The sequence below is a fragment of the Ciconia boyciana genome, chromosome 20 (assembly GCF_034638445.1).
Source record: "Ciconia boyciana chromosome 20, ASM3463844v1, whole genome shotgun sequence".
In the NCBI taxonomy this organism is placed as follows: domain Eukaryota; kingdom Metazoa; phylum Chordata; class Aves; order Ciconiiformes; family Ciconiidae; genus Ciconia; species Ciconia boyciana.
This window is the reverse complement of record NC_132953.1, coordinates 3,948,774-3,965,201: the sequence shown is the minus strand read 5'-3', so window position 1 is coordinate 3,965,201 and position 16,428 is coordinate 3,948,774. Positions and strand designations below refer to the sequence as shown.

At 46.6% G+C, this 16,428-nt stretch overlaps 1 protein-coding gene across 10 annotated transcripts in view; it reads left to right on the top strand.

Annotated features, from left to right (window-relative positions):
• Positions 1 to 16,428, top strand: part of GRAMD1B (GRAM domain containing 1B) — a 143,463-nt gene that overhangs the window by 112,977 nt on the left and 14,058 nt on the right. For all 10 annotated transcript variants that reach the window (XR_012045868.1, XR_012045867.1, XM_072884354.1 and 7 more), the window contains 11 exons: positions 6,975 to 7,059; positions 7,959 to 8,062; positions 8,225 to 8,320; positions 8,802 to 8,882; positions 10,940 to 11,055; positions 11,553 to 11,709; positions 12,409 to 12,598; positions 12,980 to 13,123; positions 13,796 to 13,914; positions 15,392 to 15,534; positions 16,199 to 16,302. Coding sequence is in view for 8 of the 10 variants with exons in the window: in XM_072884354.1 (XP_072740455.1) it covers positions 6,975 to 7,059; positions 7,959 to 8,062; positions 8,225 to 8,320; positions 8,802 to 8,882; positions 10,940 to 11,055; positions 11,553 to 11,709; positions 12,409 to 12,598; positions 12,980 to 13,123; positions 13,796 to 13,914; positions 15,392 to 15,534; positions 16,199 to 16,302 (1,339 nt within the window). In the remaining 2 variants the exon portion in view is untranslated. The remainder of the gene's footprint in view (positions 1 to 6,974; positions 7,060 to 7,958; positions 8,063 to 8,224; positions 8,321 to 8,801; positions 8,883 to 10,939; positions 11,056 to 11,552; positions 11,710 to 12,408; positions 12,599 to 12,979; positions 13,124 to 13,795; positions 13,915 to 15,391; positions 15,535 to 16,198; positions 16,303 to 16,428) is intronic.

The following is a 16,428-nucleotide window of genomic DNA, read 5'->3' as shown; positions in this document are numbered from 1 at the left end:
ACCTCTTCATGAAGCCTTACAATTTCCTTTACTCACTTTCCCCCACTTTCATTTTACATAAACTTCGCTATGCTCAGAGCAAACGCCCTCCACATTGTTCTTTGTGTCACTTCATCAGCCCTGGGTGCCAGGCACTGTACAAACACAAACTAAAAATATAGTCCTTGTCTCAAAGAGCACACGGTCCTCAAAGATCCCCAGAGCATTGGTGGTCAAAATCTAGTTTTCTAAGATGACTTCAGTTGTTGCTGCTTTTAACTGGTCTTTTTGTCCTTGTAGCACTGTATCCCTCTTTGCTAGTTGGAAGCCTTCCTTTTCCCTCTCCTGGATTCCTTTTTCTCTACTTTTTCCTTAAGATGCTACCAACTTCTCTCGCCTTGTCTGTTCTCCTTTTGTGATCCTACCACAGTGCTTTTTGGGATTGACATCCCTACCAGACTGAGAAGTGGGAGAAAAGGGGTGAACCAAGGTCATGGATTGGTTTGGCAGACCTGCCCTTTCTTGGTTTTAGTGTGCTTTCTCTGCTTTGCTTTCCAGAGGACAAATGCAAATTGGTCCAGGTGTACTGTGAGATTTAGAAAAGAACACCAGTTTGAGGATAAATATACTCAACCTTACGGGGTTTGCTTTGTGTTCATGTCCTCATGGTGGAAGAGCAGACCATCACTGGGCTGGCTGAGTTCACTAGCAGCGGAAAGAAAAAGTCCTCGCGGTGTTTCTCACGCCTTTAGTGAGGAACCACAGACATGGAGACTCTGGTTTGGAAGAACTGTTATTCTTACGGAGTGAAACTCAGTGCGTTGGTCAGCTGTGGTTTAGGCTCCACCCATCTATGCTTAGCCATCAGGATGCAGTTTGTGTGTGTCTGCTTTGGATTTGTGTGTCTGCATGTTGAATTACTGTTAATTGATTTATTATTTTAAAAATTATTTATAAATCTATTTTTTTTAAAAAATAGACCTCAAAAACAAATTTTCTCTGTAATTTTGTTTACTGAAACAGAGATGCGACTTACTCTGTAGACCTGATGTGCTTAGAGAGGTGGGAAATTTCTGTTTCACTTCCCTGATGACACGAAGGACGAGGTCGCACTGGCTGTGGGGGTGGCAGGAACACCACAAGGTGGTAGAAGGAATTTGTCACCCCACAGACGTCATGAAAATTAGAGACAAGCTGGAGATATTTTGCTGCCATGGGTAAAAGCTATCTCCTTTGTTCTTCTCCTTCTCTCTGGGCTTTGAGTGAAAGGCCCTATTTCTGAGCATGGAGGAGCTCTCGGTTTTTGTGTCTTGAGGTCAGGGTACAGTTGAGGCACTGAGCCTAGCAAGTCTGCCAAGGTTTTTTTTCTGCCTACTTCTCTCTCAGTTGGACAGTTGATCCTTCTACTTCCCTGGCTGTTCCTAAATTAGGCTGTATGTCTCCAATTTTCCGCAGCATTTCTAGCTGCCAGTCTATAGCAAGGCTTGCTTCTGTAAATTACCTCCTGTAGTCCCTGTGCTGGTAGACATCAGGCATCAGGAGAATCCGCAGAGCATACTCCTGGAAAAGAGAATAAGATGATTTTGAAAAGTTAGAGCAAAGACAGTTGACACCAGTGAAGAGGTGAGATTTATATCTGTCCACAAGGTTTTCAGTTTACTGTTTAGATCCTAAGGTCTGCCTTACTCTGTGCTCCTTTCCTTTGTGTTTGTCTACGCACATTCTTTTTGCCTGCCTTCTCTTTTGCAGCCATGCTTGAATTTTTTTCTTCTTACAGCTTCTCCCTATAACTGACCTGAACCACCCCCTCTTCACCTATGTGCAGGATAGCCCCGGAGTGGTTAGTGGGGAAAAAAGAAAATTACAGTGAGAAGACACTAATTGTCTCTTTCAGGTGTTCTTAAATACTGCTAGAAACATTTGCTGTCCTAGTTAAGTCTGAAAAGATCAACAGGAGCACAGTTCCTACCCACTTGTCTTTGGGAGAGCAAAGTCTGCACTGAGGATTGCATGAGGTGGGCCAGGAGCCCTGTACCTGCGGTTCTGCAAACAAATGTTGTGCACACAGTGCAACTTTCAGCCTGGCTTGCAAGAGGTGAAAGTCTCCAAAATAAATGCGAGTAGGCGGCCATGTAAAGGGGAGAGCCCTCGGTTTTCCTTTGGGAAAACTGTGGCAAAAGCCTGCGCACTGGGAGTTAGGAGATGGCTGAGAATCCATGGCGGACTGTGATGCTGCAAAGGGCCTTTCTTTGTGGAGACCTTTGAGCAGCACTTGCAGCTTCTTAAGAACAACATCAAGTGATCACAGGACTGAACACCATAAAAAAATCAGCCTTTGCTGGTCTTGGTGTGCTGTCTTTCTTTTTTTTTTTTTTGCAGTACCTCCTTGGAGACCTCGTAGATGCCAGAGTGGAGGGGGAAACTCGGCTGTTGGAAAGAGTAAAATGTTCCCAATAAAAACAAAGAGAGAAATTATGCATCATTTAAGGGAAAACATCAGAAACAGCTTTCAAATGGGTAGCAGCCTGAGTCTGACTCAGCAACAGCAATCATGTAAACGGGGTTTACTGCAAAAATCGAGGCCTGATGATGAGTTAGCAAGGTGACGAACGAACAGCCTTTTTCTCTGTAAATCAGTGCAATCATCTTTTAAAGTTCCAGTAACCATTTTGTCAAACTGTTTCTGGAGCAATGTTAACTCATTGTCTTTCAGGTATTTTTCATAGGCAATTCTCTTCAGATTTTCCATGATTTTGAGTGTACGGATTACCAGGCCTGGCACAGTTACTGTGGTGTAGAGGCACTAAATTAGAATTGAGCTTTTGGTGCAAGCTCCTGTGATGAGGAATTCAAATCCACTTTCCACCCCAAATGGCCAGTGATTACTTTGAAGCTTCTTCCTCTGCTGTTCATTCACTTTTAAAAGGGGAGGAAAAAAAAGAAAGAGGAAAAAACCCCCAAGAGACCAGACGGGGTTTGGAAGAAATGCTGTGGGACAGGTGGCCAGTTTTTTTGCTGGCATTAATCAGCATAGCAGTCCTGCTGTCAGTGGGGCCTAAACTCTCCCACACAAGCAGGGAATGTATTCTGTTCTTTTCCAATAGTTCTCCTGTTCTGTCCAGAAGCAATGTAAATCTTCCCTGAAGAGTGAAGAGCAAGTCCATCAGTCCTACAAATTGGATAAGATTTTCCTTCCCCCTTTTCTCTCTGCCTCTTGCTATTGCTATCTCTCTTCCTCACCTGTTTTCTGTGCCATGTGCTGCACAAGACTATACCTTTCTCAGTTCTTGTGTTGTCAGACTTCCCCAACAGTTGCTTTAAATATCCTGTCAGAGGATTTGTTTGTGTATTAACAGGGAGATCCTACCATGGGGAGTCACCCTTTTCTCCCTGTTTCCCTCGCCGAGCCTCTTCTCTCCACCCTTTGCAGTGCCATCCTGTCCCGTCTCTCTGTTTGCAGTAGAGTTAATGTTTGCTGTCTCCACCTCCGGCGTAGCTCTTCCGATCACTTGTGCCATTCATCTCTCCAAAGGGAGGTGGGTGGGTGTGTAAACAGAAGCATCCTGGCGGGTTTGTTTTTTTGGAAGTAATCCCATAAGCAGTTTCCAGCAAAGAGGGCCATTCAGTAAAGCAATGCAGGTACCTCGCAGATGTCTGTAATCTGAATTCTTTGTCCTTCCCAGGCTACAGAAATTTTGTTTATTGTCCCCTCATCTTGGGGTGGCAGATGGATGTACTGCTTCCTTCTAACAGGGCTAAACGGAGAGACCTGTGTGCTGTCTAGCACCAGCAATGCTTTTGTGGTGCATCTGAGCAGACAGAGCGCTTGCCAGTTCTTCCTGTCAGTGAGCAAACTGCAGAAGTCACTGGCCCTGGAATGAAACAGTGGCTTTACAGAGACTTGGTTGGTTGCTTGGTTGGGGTTTTTTGGTTTTGTTTTTGTGAGATCCACATGCCCAGTTTCTTAGGAAGAATGAGGATTTTACTTCAGTATACTTGTTTCCACAGACTCAGCAGCATGGCTGAGCAGCACGGGTGTTGTGGCGTGGACATTTACCTGTGCATTTCTACACTTGAGCAGAGAGACGGAGAGGCAGGGGACTAAGGGCAGAGGGATACAGGGACTTCCAGTGCTCCAAGCAGTCGTCCTGGGACCTGCAGGGAGTTCATTTGATGGAGCCTGAAGGAAGCCCTTGCCCTTCATTTCCAGAGTGACCTGACTAATGAATGAAACCTAGAAAGAGCTATGCTTTTTGGGGGGGCTCAGAGATACATGTAGGAGTAGCGGAGCCCTTCAGATTTCTAACTGGGTGGGTCTCACATGGCTGTATTCTTCAGGCTGGTCTCTCCTTACTCCCCTTGCGCCTCCCCCAACACACTCTGTCCAGCAACTTTCCATTACAGGAAACATCTGCTGGGAGGCAGGGCTGAGCCTGGGTTACTGCAGGGCATTGGCCGACAGAATTACCCAGCTACAGCAAGTTAAAGCATGTGCGAGTCATTTTGGTATCTTCCCCACCCGCTCCTTCCATGAGAAACGTTAACAAAGACTGAAGCTGCCTTTCAGAGCAGAGAGGGACTAGACGAGAGCCTGAGGCAGGCACTGAAGGAATAAGAATAACTGCTTTTCTGGTTTCAAAGTGTGTGTGGGGGGGGAAGCAGCTGAAGTCTCTGAGCTGTTTACTGTCCTGTTCAGTCCTGGAAACCGCGGCTAGATCTGTGAATTACAGCTGGTCCGGTGGGGTCCTGGCAGTCGGAGATATTTCAATTGCTAGCTCTGGTAGTCTTGGGCATCAGCCTCGGTCAGGAGTTGCAGATGCCTTGCACAGACCTTCCTGGGACTTCTCAGGCTGTCGGCACTTTTGCAGTGCTTCTTTAAGGGATGCCCACAGCAAGAAGCTGGTGAGACTGGAGCAGAAGAGCACAAAGGCTGCCTGCCAGCACGCTTACCCTAATGAGCCACTTTTTCAAAGTCCACTGGAGGACAAATCCTCTCTCAGATCTACAGAGGCCACTAGGGCAGACGACCTGAATGTGAGCAGGAAAGTAGGGGAAGGCACGTAAACTCCTGCCAAGCTGCTGTATCTCTTTCGACTTTGAATCTAAACAAGAAGCGGTGACAGCAGGAACAGGAAAAGCAGAGTTTGAGAACACGGGGAGCTGTGCAAGTGCTGAGGTAGTGCTATGGATTCCTTGCTGGAATGTGGGGCTCTCTGGGATCTTGCGCTGGATCAAGAACTGCCATGTCTGCTGTGGGACCTGGAGGGGCTTGTCGACTTATCGCAAGAAAATGTCAGCTGTGGATCAGATGAAATTCCAGCTGTGAGTGTCTCTAAACTGAACTGTTTGTCACTCTTAACAGAAGTTCTGGTGCTAAGCAGAAGCGTCTGTTGTAGTACAGGTTTTATACAGGTCAGAACATCCCTTGCTGCGGGGAAGGGAAGGGAGCATTCCTCCACATGGAAACTGTACTGCTAAGTTGGTTTGCTGTAATGCATTGAACCCAAAGCTGGTTATAATCTCTCTTCCCCCTTCCTTTCCCATCCTGTCTGCTTGTCCCAGGAAATCTTGGGCTTGGGCTCTTGCTGGAGCCCATCTCTGACCAAGATCTTTTCCAGATGTTCAGGCTAGAAGTTTGGTAAGTAAAATTCATATTTCTGTCATCTGCTGGTTAGCAGATTTTATTCAGCAGTAAGATGCTTTCCTCTGGGCCTACAGGACTGGAGCAAATATCTGAAGTGCTGAGTTGATATTAAAAGATACTGCTTCTGGTTTGTTGGATTGGTGTGAGGAAGAGGGAATGCTTTTGGGGGGTGGGTGGTTGTCCATTTCCTTCTCCCATTTGACAATTTTGTAAGGCTAATGCTAAATAAACTTCATATTCCTCCCACCCCTGCGACCCCACCAACGCCATTCTCAAACAGAAGCTACCTTCTATAATCACTTTGATTTTTGGGGCCCTTGCTGGGAGGTTCTGAGGTGTGCCCGCTTTTCTGCTTTGGGAGATTTGTATTGCGCAGCTGGAAGAGATAGGAGAGGGTTGTTGAGAGGAAATGGAGATGGGGAGGGAAGAGGTTGTACACCAGGTTGCTTTGCCTTCCCTATATTTGTGGGAGAAAGAACCTGACAGATTAGATGGGAGATACGGGCCTTTTGAATTTGCACCTGCCTCTATTTCGGTCGGCTCTGCCTTCAAAAGATGTTCTGGCTATTATGAGCAGCTGTCAGCATGGGCATGGTGTGTAGGAGGTGGTCTAACATGGAAAGAGTCACGTTGTAGCTTAGTAAACATGAGAGAAGCCAGCTCCTGGCCTCCCCCCAGCCAACAGCGCCGTTTTCTCTGAGGTCTTCCATGAGGCCAAGTGTCTGCAGAATAAGCGCAAAACATGGTCGAGTCCCTGCAAGAGCCTCTTCTGAGCCGCACAGAAGTGTTCTGACTATACCAGTGGGTAGTTGTGTGTTCACTGACTGCCAGGTGGAGCACTTGATGGGGAGAGGAACGGGGATGACTGCATTATTCCTGAGCTCTTGATGACAGTGATTGCTCAGGTTCCTCTGGCGGGGCTGCAGCTGTACTAAAGTGCCTATTTTCTGGGGTTGCTGCACTGTTCCAGGGAGAGCTGGGGATTGGCAGCTAACTGATGCATTGCACACAGAGCATGTGTCATACCTTGTACAGTCTAGGATTGCAGGAAAAGAGATTTCTCCTGCAGCCACAGCTTCCGTGCGATTCCATGTTGCTACTTAGCAGGTATGGGTATAGCCCTTCTATTCTGCACTTCCTCTTCCAAGTCAGGTTCTCCTCTTCTTCTCACCTAATGCACTAAATCCCAAATCCTCCCGTCTGTGTGTCTGCTGTGATGGGAGCCCCTAGCCTCATGCTTTGTAAGTGCATCTGATCCCCCTTCTCCTTACCAAGGTGTTCCTGTTTTCCCACTCCATTTATCTGTACTCATGCCTGCCCCTCTCTTTAACAGGCACTCTGTTATTTGCAGGTATTGAGTCCAACATACAAACAACGGAATGAAGATTTCAGGAAACTCTTCAAACAGCTTCCTGACACGGAGCGCCTCATCGTAGGTAAGGTCAGCCCCTTGGTGCAGTGCTCTGTTGTGCTGGCCCATGGTTTGGGGAGGAAGTCCAGCACACGTGCATGCAGCTTTTTCTTCTTCAAAGAGATTGCCACCAAGGAACAAGCCCATTGTGTCTTTCTTGTGCACCGACAGAACCCCTCCTCACGATTTCTAATGGGTTTCATTCATTTTGCTTCAGGGAGAGCAACGCTGATTTATATCAGCTACGGCTCTGTTCCCTTATGATTTGAGGAGCATGTTTTCCTCCACAGTGCTCCCCCAAACCTGACAGTGTGTTAGCGTTTGAGCTCTTTCCTCATTTGGCCAGGATTGCATGTCTCAACGTGCATGCCACTGAGCTTCCCTTTTTTTTAGCATCCCTGATGCTCCCTACTCACACATGACTGCCCTTCCCATATGCATTTAGGCTTTGGCCTTGCAGCTGATTAGCGACTGCCTAGTGCATTGCATCTGTTCTTTTATCTTATGTAACTGGTGATCTCATACCATGTCTCATGCTGCTGAAAGATGCACATCCTAATAGAGGATTAGAAATTGTTTAGGATGCTTAAACTGGGAGAGAAATGAACAATGGCACTAGAAGGCAAAAAGGAGAAGGCAGATTAAAATCTGGAAATAGTACATAGGATGCTACAGAGTGATCAGCTAATAAGGCAAGATCATCAGTCAGTAAGAGAGATTGTCTGTGACGTGCCCTTGGGAGGAATCATAGCCTAGTGGACAGAGCAGTAGCTGTGGCTCAGTTCCTTCTGGCTCTGCCTTTGACTTTCTGCAGGATTGTGTCGAGTAGCTTCTTCTCTTGATGCTGCTGCTTATCCTCACCTTTAGGCTGTCCTGTCTTCTGGTTTTGGTGCTCCTAAATTATCACCTGTTGTCCACCCACAGATTACTCATGTGCGCTACAAAGAGACATTCTTCTGCAGGGCCGCCTCTACCTCTCTGAAAACTGGATCTGCTTTTACAGCAACATCTTCCGTTGGGAGACACTGGTAAGGCTGTCAGACTGCCGCACTGAGCATGTGTTTTATGCCAGCATATTTGCTGGCATTGCTTTAAAAGCACTCTTTCAGTTGTCTGATGTTTCTCATCAGTGTCTCTCTTTACCTGTGTTCTTTTTCTGCCTTCCCCTTTCTGCATGGCTCTGACTGTAGCTGACAGTTCGCTTGAAGGATATCTGCTCGATGACCAAGGAAAAGACAGCACGGCTCATTCCTAATGCCATCCAAGTTTGCACTGACACTGAAAAGGTACATCCTTGAAACCTCCACCTCTGGGGCCACCCCTTATGGCTGTCAGGCGCAGCGGAATATAAGTGTGTTGTGGGGTTTTTCCAAACTGCTTGTGCTACCTGGGGCCTGGGAGGGAGCACCAAGGGACAGGGCTGGGTGCAGAGCTTTAGCAGATCTTGGGCTGAATCTGGAACACGTGTAGCTCGTATGTGGGGCATGGGGCCAGGTAGAAGATCCGGGTTATATAGTAGCACATCTCTAACGGAACTGTTTCTGTGCTCAGACTCACTCCATTGGGTGAGAGGCACTCAGCCTCTTTGAGAGGCCTCCGTGAGCTTCAGTCTGTGCCTGAGAACTGAGCAGCTGTGCTGTATGGCTTGCTCAGTCCTTCTGTGAACTGTAGCTGGAAAGTGATCCAAACAGGCTTGTCTCTCTTGTCTCTTCTTCCCTTTTTTGGGCCTTTTCTGACTGATTTTTCTCTCCATCTCTTCCCATTCAGCACTTTTTTACTTCCTTTGGGGCTCGAGACAGGACGTACATGATGATGTTCAGACTGTGGCAGAATGCTCTTCTTGACAAGGTACAGAGACCAGCACCTCAGTGTTGGGGTGGGATGAAAGGGAGGTGATGAATATATGCAGAAGCATAATACCTGTGACTAATGTATGTGCATAAAAAGACGTAGGGACAGTAAGCACATGTGTTCAGGCAGAGCACGTACATGACAGCAGGTGCAATTAGTTCTTTTCGCATGGAATTGTGTCTATGTGCAGACATGTCTTGCACACACAGTAGATGCCACTTTGCCTCTGCTGAGGTTTGGAAGCATGTGTCTCAGGAAATTTTTTTGAGGTCCGTAATTCATGTGAAACAGCTGAGAAGAAAGCAGTTCAAAATGCAACAGAAATAGCTCACCACACAGGCAAAGCTCTTAGTAAGTCTGTGCTTCAGAAGTGTAGAGTTGAAGATAGGACAGAAAAAGAGCATGTGTTCAGGGCATCCCAAAACCAAATGAGAGCAATGGTGGGGGTGTACTGGGTAAGGGCTCAGTGGGTTGGATTTTAAAATAAAGCAGGGATGTGCACCTGCTATGCCAGAGGCCCCCATATACCCTATATTTGATCTGAGTATCTGTTCCACAGTCCATTGAGTATTTCTGGCCTCACTGCGGGAGTAAGACTCATGAACTGGTGTTACAGTACTACCAGCATTTCGAGATGTTCTGGCTTGAGTTCATACCGTACTGGAAGGCTTAAGTAATCAAGCACTCAGAATACCCTGTCCTGAAAATCGGGATAGTATTTAGTATGCAAAAGGATCGCTTTGCATTGGGCAGCTTGTGCTACTACCATATGCTGTAATTGGATCAGCCTTTTGAAGTTCCTAACAAAATTCAGTGCCCTTGGTTTCAAGGTCAAAGCAAATGGGAACTGAGATATGGAGTGATAAAGACAGGAAACACTTCCAGAGCTCTTTTTCCAAATGTAGGATCCATGCCTGGCAGGAGAGAGGGAGAAAGAACCTAGTCCGTTTTTCCTGATAAGACATGTGGATTCGAGTGCATACGTGGGAAGAAGGTGAAACAGAATTAGACATTTTTCTGGATAACAGTTTCTCATTAGAGGTTTTTTCCCATGCTTTTGATTGCTACTTTTGGGAGCTAGATTAAAAATTTCCTGCCTTATCCCTTGCAGTAACTATGGGAAGAAGTTCAAGTCAGCAACTCAGAAAGAGTTCGCTAGATTTGTTTTCCCTCATTACCAAGAAATCTTTGTCATTGGTCATAAATTTCTCGTGGGTAAAAATCCATCCCTTTTCATCCCTGTACCACGTATTTCAATCATGAGTTCTCCTTCCCCATTTCTTAAGAACCTCAGAACGCAGTCATATGGGGATCAGCTGACCTGCATCCCTAAAAAGCTGGGCTTTTGTGAACAGTCTCGAGAATTCATTTTCTCTTTTTAACTGGAAGTACATACAAGCTTTTCACAATAGTATCTGGTGAGACAAACTCTTTTTGATTTTAAACTGCAACAGAAAATGTTTTTCTTTGTCGCTGTTTTAGATCGTTCTCCCTGCAGCTGTAAGTCTTTAGGCAGCTTTAATTTAAACAAACTTGGAGGGGACAAAACCTCATAAGGCGTTGGGATTTGGTATAGTAGGAGACATTAAATGAAGGCACAGCAGAAGAGGCGGGGAAAACGCATGTGGAGGGAAATGCAAGTTTACTGCTTACATTATTACATGCACAACACTGTAGTAGCGGAAGATCTCATTTTGTGTGCTGCTCTGGTGTAGCCTCACGTTGGCTTTCTGATAGTCTTAAGTAACATGAGATTCTGGCACGGAAAAATAACAAAGTCCGATTTTAGGGCAGAACCTGGGCTGATGGTGAAGGCCTACTTGGTGAAAGGGCCTCTTATTGCTTGATGGGAACAATCTCTAAGCCAGCTTGGCCTAATAATATAAGGATACATACGGCCGCAGCCCTTAGCCAGCACGGAGCTGGGCCAGCCTGCCAGTAACACACAATCCACCTTGTAATGGTACCACTCCTGGCAATGGTAGTTCCAAAAATTCATTATATTTGAGTATTCTCAGGTGAAAACGTATGCTGTTCTCTGCTCCCTCTTTTAGCCTCTCTGTCCAAAGGAGCTCTGGCACTTTGTCCACCAGTGTTACGGCAACGAGCTGGGTCTGACCAGTGATGATGAAGACTATGTGCCTCCTGATGATGACTTCAACACAATGGGGTGAGTGAGGAGGAGTAAAATCTGCCTGCGATGAAGAAAAGATGGCCTCAAGAGAGCAGGAGTCCTGATACATTGCATACCTCAAACTGTTGTTTGTTTGAGTGAACCCTGGTGAGAGATTCTGGGTTCTGGCCAGTTGTTTGTCCTTAAATGTGTAATGTCTGAAAAGCTGAAAGCGCACCATTTCCTCATGGAAGTCAGTAGGGACTGAAATGCCTGCCTCTCTACTTGGTGAGCTAGATGAGCAATTCTGTAAATGCCAAAGCATCCCAGTGACAAGGCCAGTCAGCGTATTACGTGATCAGAAAGTGCTGATGCTTGTCAGTCTGTGTATAAACACTTGAAAAGTTTGGGCTTGATCTTCCCTGCACTGAGCCATTTCTGCTTCCGGCCAGACTGGAAACTTCATAGAAGTATTCTTACTTGCTCTGTGTGTCCAGTTGTAGCTGTACTGAGAGGGGTAAACATAAAAACCTGTGTTCTCTGTGGCGTCTCAGCTACTGTGAAGAAATCCCCGTGGAAGAGAATGAAGTCAACGACAGCTCCTCAAAAAGCAGCATGGAGGCCAAGCCAGAAGCTAGCCCTCAGCTGCCAAAGAAATCTGTCACTGCCAGCACGTTGACATCTACGGGAAGCAGTGAAGCGCCAGCCTCGGTAAGTGTTTTTCCTCCGTTGCGGTGGGAGCAGTAATCCTTTTCTCTGGGATCCAGCTGGAGGTCCTTGAATGTACGAGGTAACTGTTTACCCTGCAGCTCCTCTTCCACTGCAGCTGACCACAGTCCTCGACTCAGTGGTATCTGTGAGCGTGGCATTTGGCCAAGAAAGAGTGAGCAAAGTGTGCCTGTCCTAAAAGCCAGTAAACTGGGACTCTCAGCAGCAAGGGCGTTCTCCTTTCTATACTTTCAGATTAAAAGACATGGAGTGTTGGAGATAAAAGGGTTATAATTTCTTCTCTGCCTTCAGTTATTCCCTAGGAAACTGTGTGTGCCTTCACAGTATTACAGCAGAGCAGACCTTGTTTAGGTATAACCTCAGATTTTCCTAGCTGTATAGGGCTTGTCTGGGGGCAAAACCAGTATCGTTTGTGTTCTTGTCTGAACAAACAAAAAGCCTTGTGTATGTCCCAAGCTTGAACTGTATGTGGTTCTTTGAGAGGAGGTGATCTAATATGTCCATGTGTTTTACAAACACCGTATGGTAACCTTCCTCCTCTCTATATTATTTAATTTCCAGACATGTTGAGGCTGAGTGTTCAAAGGTATGAAAATTGGCCCACAGATGAAAAGTTTTCAGAAATAACCCCCAGTTTCCAGGTGCTGATCTTGCCCTCATTATGCTCTCTTCTTGTTGCAGTTTGATGGAGTGCTACCAGAAGAAGAGGAGGCAGTGGTGGAGAGTCCTGTGGAAAAAGACCTCGGCATTGCAAATATCATGGGAGAGAAGATAGAGATCATCGGGCCTGTGAACTCCCCTTCCCTAGACTTCAATGACAACGAAGACATTCCCACTGAGCTCAGTGACTCGTCAGAGACCCATGATGAAGGTATGTGGGGAAGGGCCGTTCCATCGGTGTTGCTTTCAGCCTTCCCCCATCCTTTCCAGTGAGGGACTGGAGCGGCAAATATTGAATTCCTTTTCTGGACCCTAAGAGTTCAAAAGATGCAAAGAATTCCCATCCTGGGCCACAGAAGGTGAATGTGTGGGGTATTTGGAAGGATGTCCCTAAAAGAACCCATGTAGTTAATTACCCCTTCTGACGTTCCAGCTGTTGTCCTGGGATCAGTGGAGGAAAAGGGTTAGAAGCACGTTCTTTGGGTTCCTTCTTCACAAAGTAAAATACTAAGGTCCAGGTACTGTGAAAGCACAGCCTCTGATATTGGCATGGAAGATCATGGCTGGGGCTTGTGGGCCTGTTTCCCTACAGGGGAAGTCCAGGCCTTTTATGAGGATCTGAACGGCCGTCAGTATGTGAATGAAGTGTTCAACTTCAGCGTGGACAAACTGTACGACTTGCTTTTCACGGACTCCCAGTTCCAGAGAGACTTAATGGAGCAGCGCCGGTTCTCTGGTAAGCTGCTGATGGCAAAGCCCAGTCACTGACGGAGGCTGCGTTCCTTGCGAGGTGCATAGGCCTGTAGAGAAGGAAGGTCTTGGCACATGCCTTGGAGGTGTAACTTTGCCTGATGGTAGAGGGATCGGGTAATATTCTGAGCAGATCTTGCGATGGCTGTAGTCTGTACTGACAGTAATCAAAAGCAGGTAGAGCCAGCCTTGTTTGGCTATCTAGTTTTATTTTCTAAGAGCTGGATCTAAGTTTATGGAAGAAGCAGACTTTTATTTTTTAACTTCAGCTAAGGCCTGATCCTGTGTTCAAGGCTTAACAGTGTGAAGAAAAAGCTCTTCTAGCTCCACACCAGGCACTGGCACGGACTGTGCAGTTGACGATGCAAAGAGAGTGTCTCTTGGCATGCTGTAGTCCTCCTTTCCCTGTAACTGTAGGTTTGCTGAAGGAGATACGTCCCCAGCCTCTCCCCCTTTCCCTGCACTTGAAAGAGGGGAAAGTATTCACATTTAGTACAGGAGACCTTTCTTTCACACTCAGTTGAGCTCTAGTACTTCTGCAGCTAAGCAGGAAGGAAATACTGTCCTGAGCTTGGTTATATGGTTATGCCTTTCCCTAGGGAACTGACCCAAGATCCCTCTCCAGTTACTTGAATGGAATATTGTTTTGTCCTCTCAGATATTATCTTTCATCCCTGGAAGAAGGAAGAAAATGGCAATCAGACCAGAGTGATCTTGTATACCATTACCCTCACCAACCCTCTGGCCCCCAAAACTGCCACTGTCACTGAGACGCAGGTATGTGAAAGAGGAGAAGGGGTGTAATGCTTTGTAGAAACAGATCTGTGATTTATTTTGTCTTGGGCATGCTGCTCTGCATGTTCTCTTTCTCCCTATCCATTTTCCTTTACACATTTTTCTTGTATTAACTTGCTACCCAGTATCACTGCGTACGTGAATAGCTGATCTTACGCTTGCACTGGATTGCGTTGCAAGGAAAGGACCGTAAATTTTCCAGCAAAAGCAGATGAGCTTGTAAACCAGCCAGCACATTCTAACAACTGTGTTTGTCACCCATACTGGTGTTTTCTGAGCTGCGGTCAGTCCAGCAGATGTTATTCATGAGCAGGGCACAAGGAAGTCAGATACTGACTGACTGGACAGTCCTTCTCATAGCTCTACATAGAGATGTCCAGGCTTTCTTTTTTATTACTGGTGAGGACAATTAGACGACCTGTTTAAAAAGGTAAAAAAGGGGAGCATCTGCAATGTGCTGGGAAGAGCCAGCCTAGCTGTATCTAGTAGGGGCTGCAGCTAGAGAGGGAGGAAGAGCCTCCTCCTGTGTCCAGAGATAGGTTCAAGTGGCCAAAGGTAAATACTGAGAGTTAGCTTGAGGGAATACTAAGAGGGAGCCAAGAAAAGATGGGGTGTCTGAGCATTACATTTCGGGGAGAGGAGAATCCCAGCGGCAAGGTGTACCTTGTCAGGATGGGATGAAGCGTGCTGTTCAGAAGCAAAGACCGTGTGCAGGGAAGATAAGAGAAAGAAAAGGGAAGAGCAAAGTGATGGGCAAAGGGAACAGTATGCTTTCAGGCAAGCAAGGACGTGGCCTATTTTATTCTGAGTTTGGGGCCAACCACCAAGGCGCACTTTGCTGTGTTCTCGCTGCAGAGGTAAGTGGAAATAGTCTGTAAGAAAAGCCATACTTTTGCACATGGATCTGCAGTTAACACTGTCTGTCCCCTTTGTGAGGTTTGTTCTGGGGCAAAGAAGGAAGCAGATCAGAAGCGCTTAGAAGAAGTAATTGACATCTTCTTATGGTGTTTAGAATCGCAGAATAATTTATGCTAGAAAGGACCTCTGCTCAAAGCAGGGCCACCTCTGATTTTAGATCAGGTTGCTCCCTGACAAGCCAGACATCAGTTTAATGAGAAGAGGTAATGCTTGCAAAGGTCCCAAAGAACTGGTCCTCACGTGGCAGAGTACATAACTACGTCTTTAATACAAAATGCCAGAGGTTGAGCTGCTGGAACTGAATGCACCTTTTGAAATGTGCCCTTGGGAAACATCTGAGTGAAACACTTGGTTTCCTCGAGCGTGCCTTCCCTTAAAGGTGAGCTGTTCACGGAAAAATTGCAGGGATGGGGCTCGGGCATGGGTGTGGTCTCGTATTTGTGGTAGAGCTGTTTTTGTAAAGTGCTAGTGAAGGTGCCGATCTGTCAAAGCTGTGTCCTAACCAGACTAATAGTTGCCTTGCATGCTGTCTTTTATGCAGACAATGTACAAAGCCAGCCAAGAAAGCGAGTGCTATGTCATAGATGCAGAGGTGCTAACTCACGACGTCCCCTACCATGATTATTTCTACACCATTAACCGCTACACGTTGACTCGTGTTGCCAGAAACAAAAGCCGACTCAGGTACACTTCTTGTGGGATAAAGAGCTTTACTGACGATGAAAGGTCACCTTTGGGTGGGAGTTCTGCTGCTTGGTGTGTTAGAAGGGCTTGGGGAGAACTTAGCCTTATTTCTTTATCCTGTTGCCAGAACACTCCTGTCATGAAGAGTTACCGTAGGGACAGCTGCCTGCTGTGGCGACATCGAGCAAACCATAGACCCGACGCAGAGGAGTTACAGCTGGGTCAGGGAGAGGATTTACAGACTTTTCTTGCCCCCTTCTTGGGAGCAGTGGTTTGCAGGGCCAGTTGTCACACACAATCAACTACATGTGATAAGCAACAGGACATACTTCCAGAGACTGTGCCTCTGAGACATGCTTGGGGGGGACAAGCAGAGGAATTTGGTACCAGGCTTTTGTGTTTGACTTCAGTAAGTCTGCCTGCCACGTGCCCAAAGGTCTCGGGAGTCCCCTCTCGGGGGGAGGCTCTCTTGAGGCCTTCCTGCCACTGCCTTTGGAAGGACTTTTCATGCAACGCTTCTCCTCGAGAAACACAAAGGGCTGAGAGCATTCCAGAAATAACAGTGTGCATGATTATTTCTCATGTTTACATTGACAAAGGATAGTGTATTGACATCGCCTCCAGGAAGCAAAATTGGGAGAACGACTTTCCTTTCTTCACCCAGGGTTTCCACAGAGTTACGTTACAGGAAACAGCCTTGGGGGCTGGTGAAATCCTTCATTGAGAAGAATTTTTGGAGCGGCCTAGAAGATTATTTCCGTCATTTGGGTAAGAGTGGCAATGACTGGAGCTGCGGTAATGACCCACGAACAGTCGCACCTCCCATAGTTTATGCATGCCTTCCTGCAAGCGGGCAGCGTGATGGTGTAATACTTGCTGCCAGCCTACTGGGGG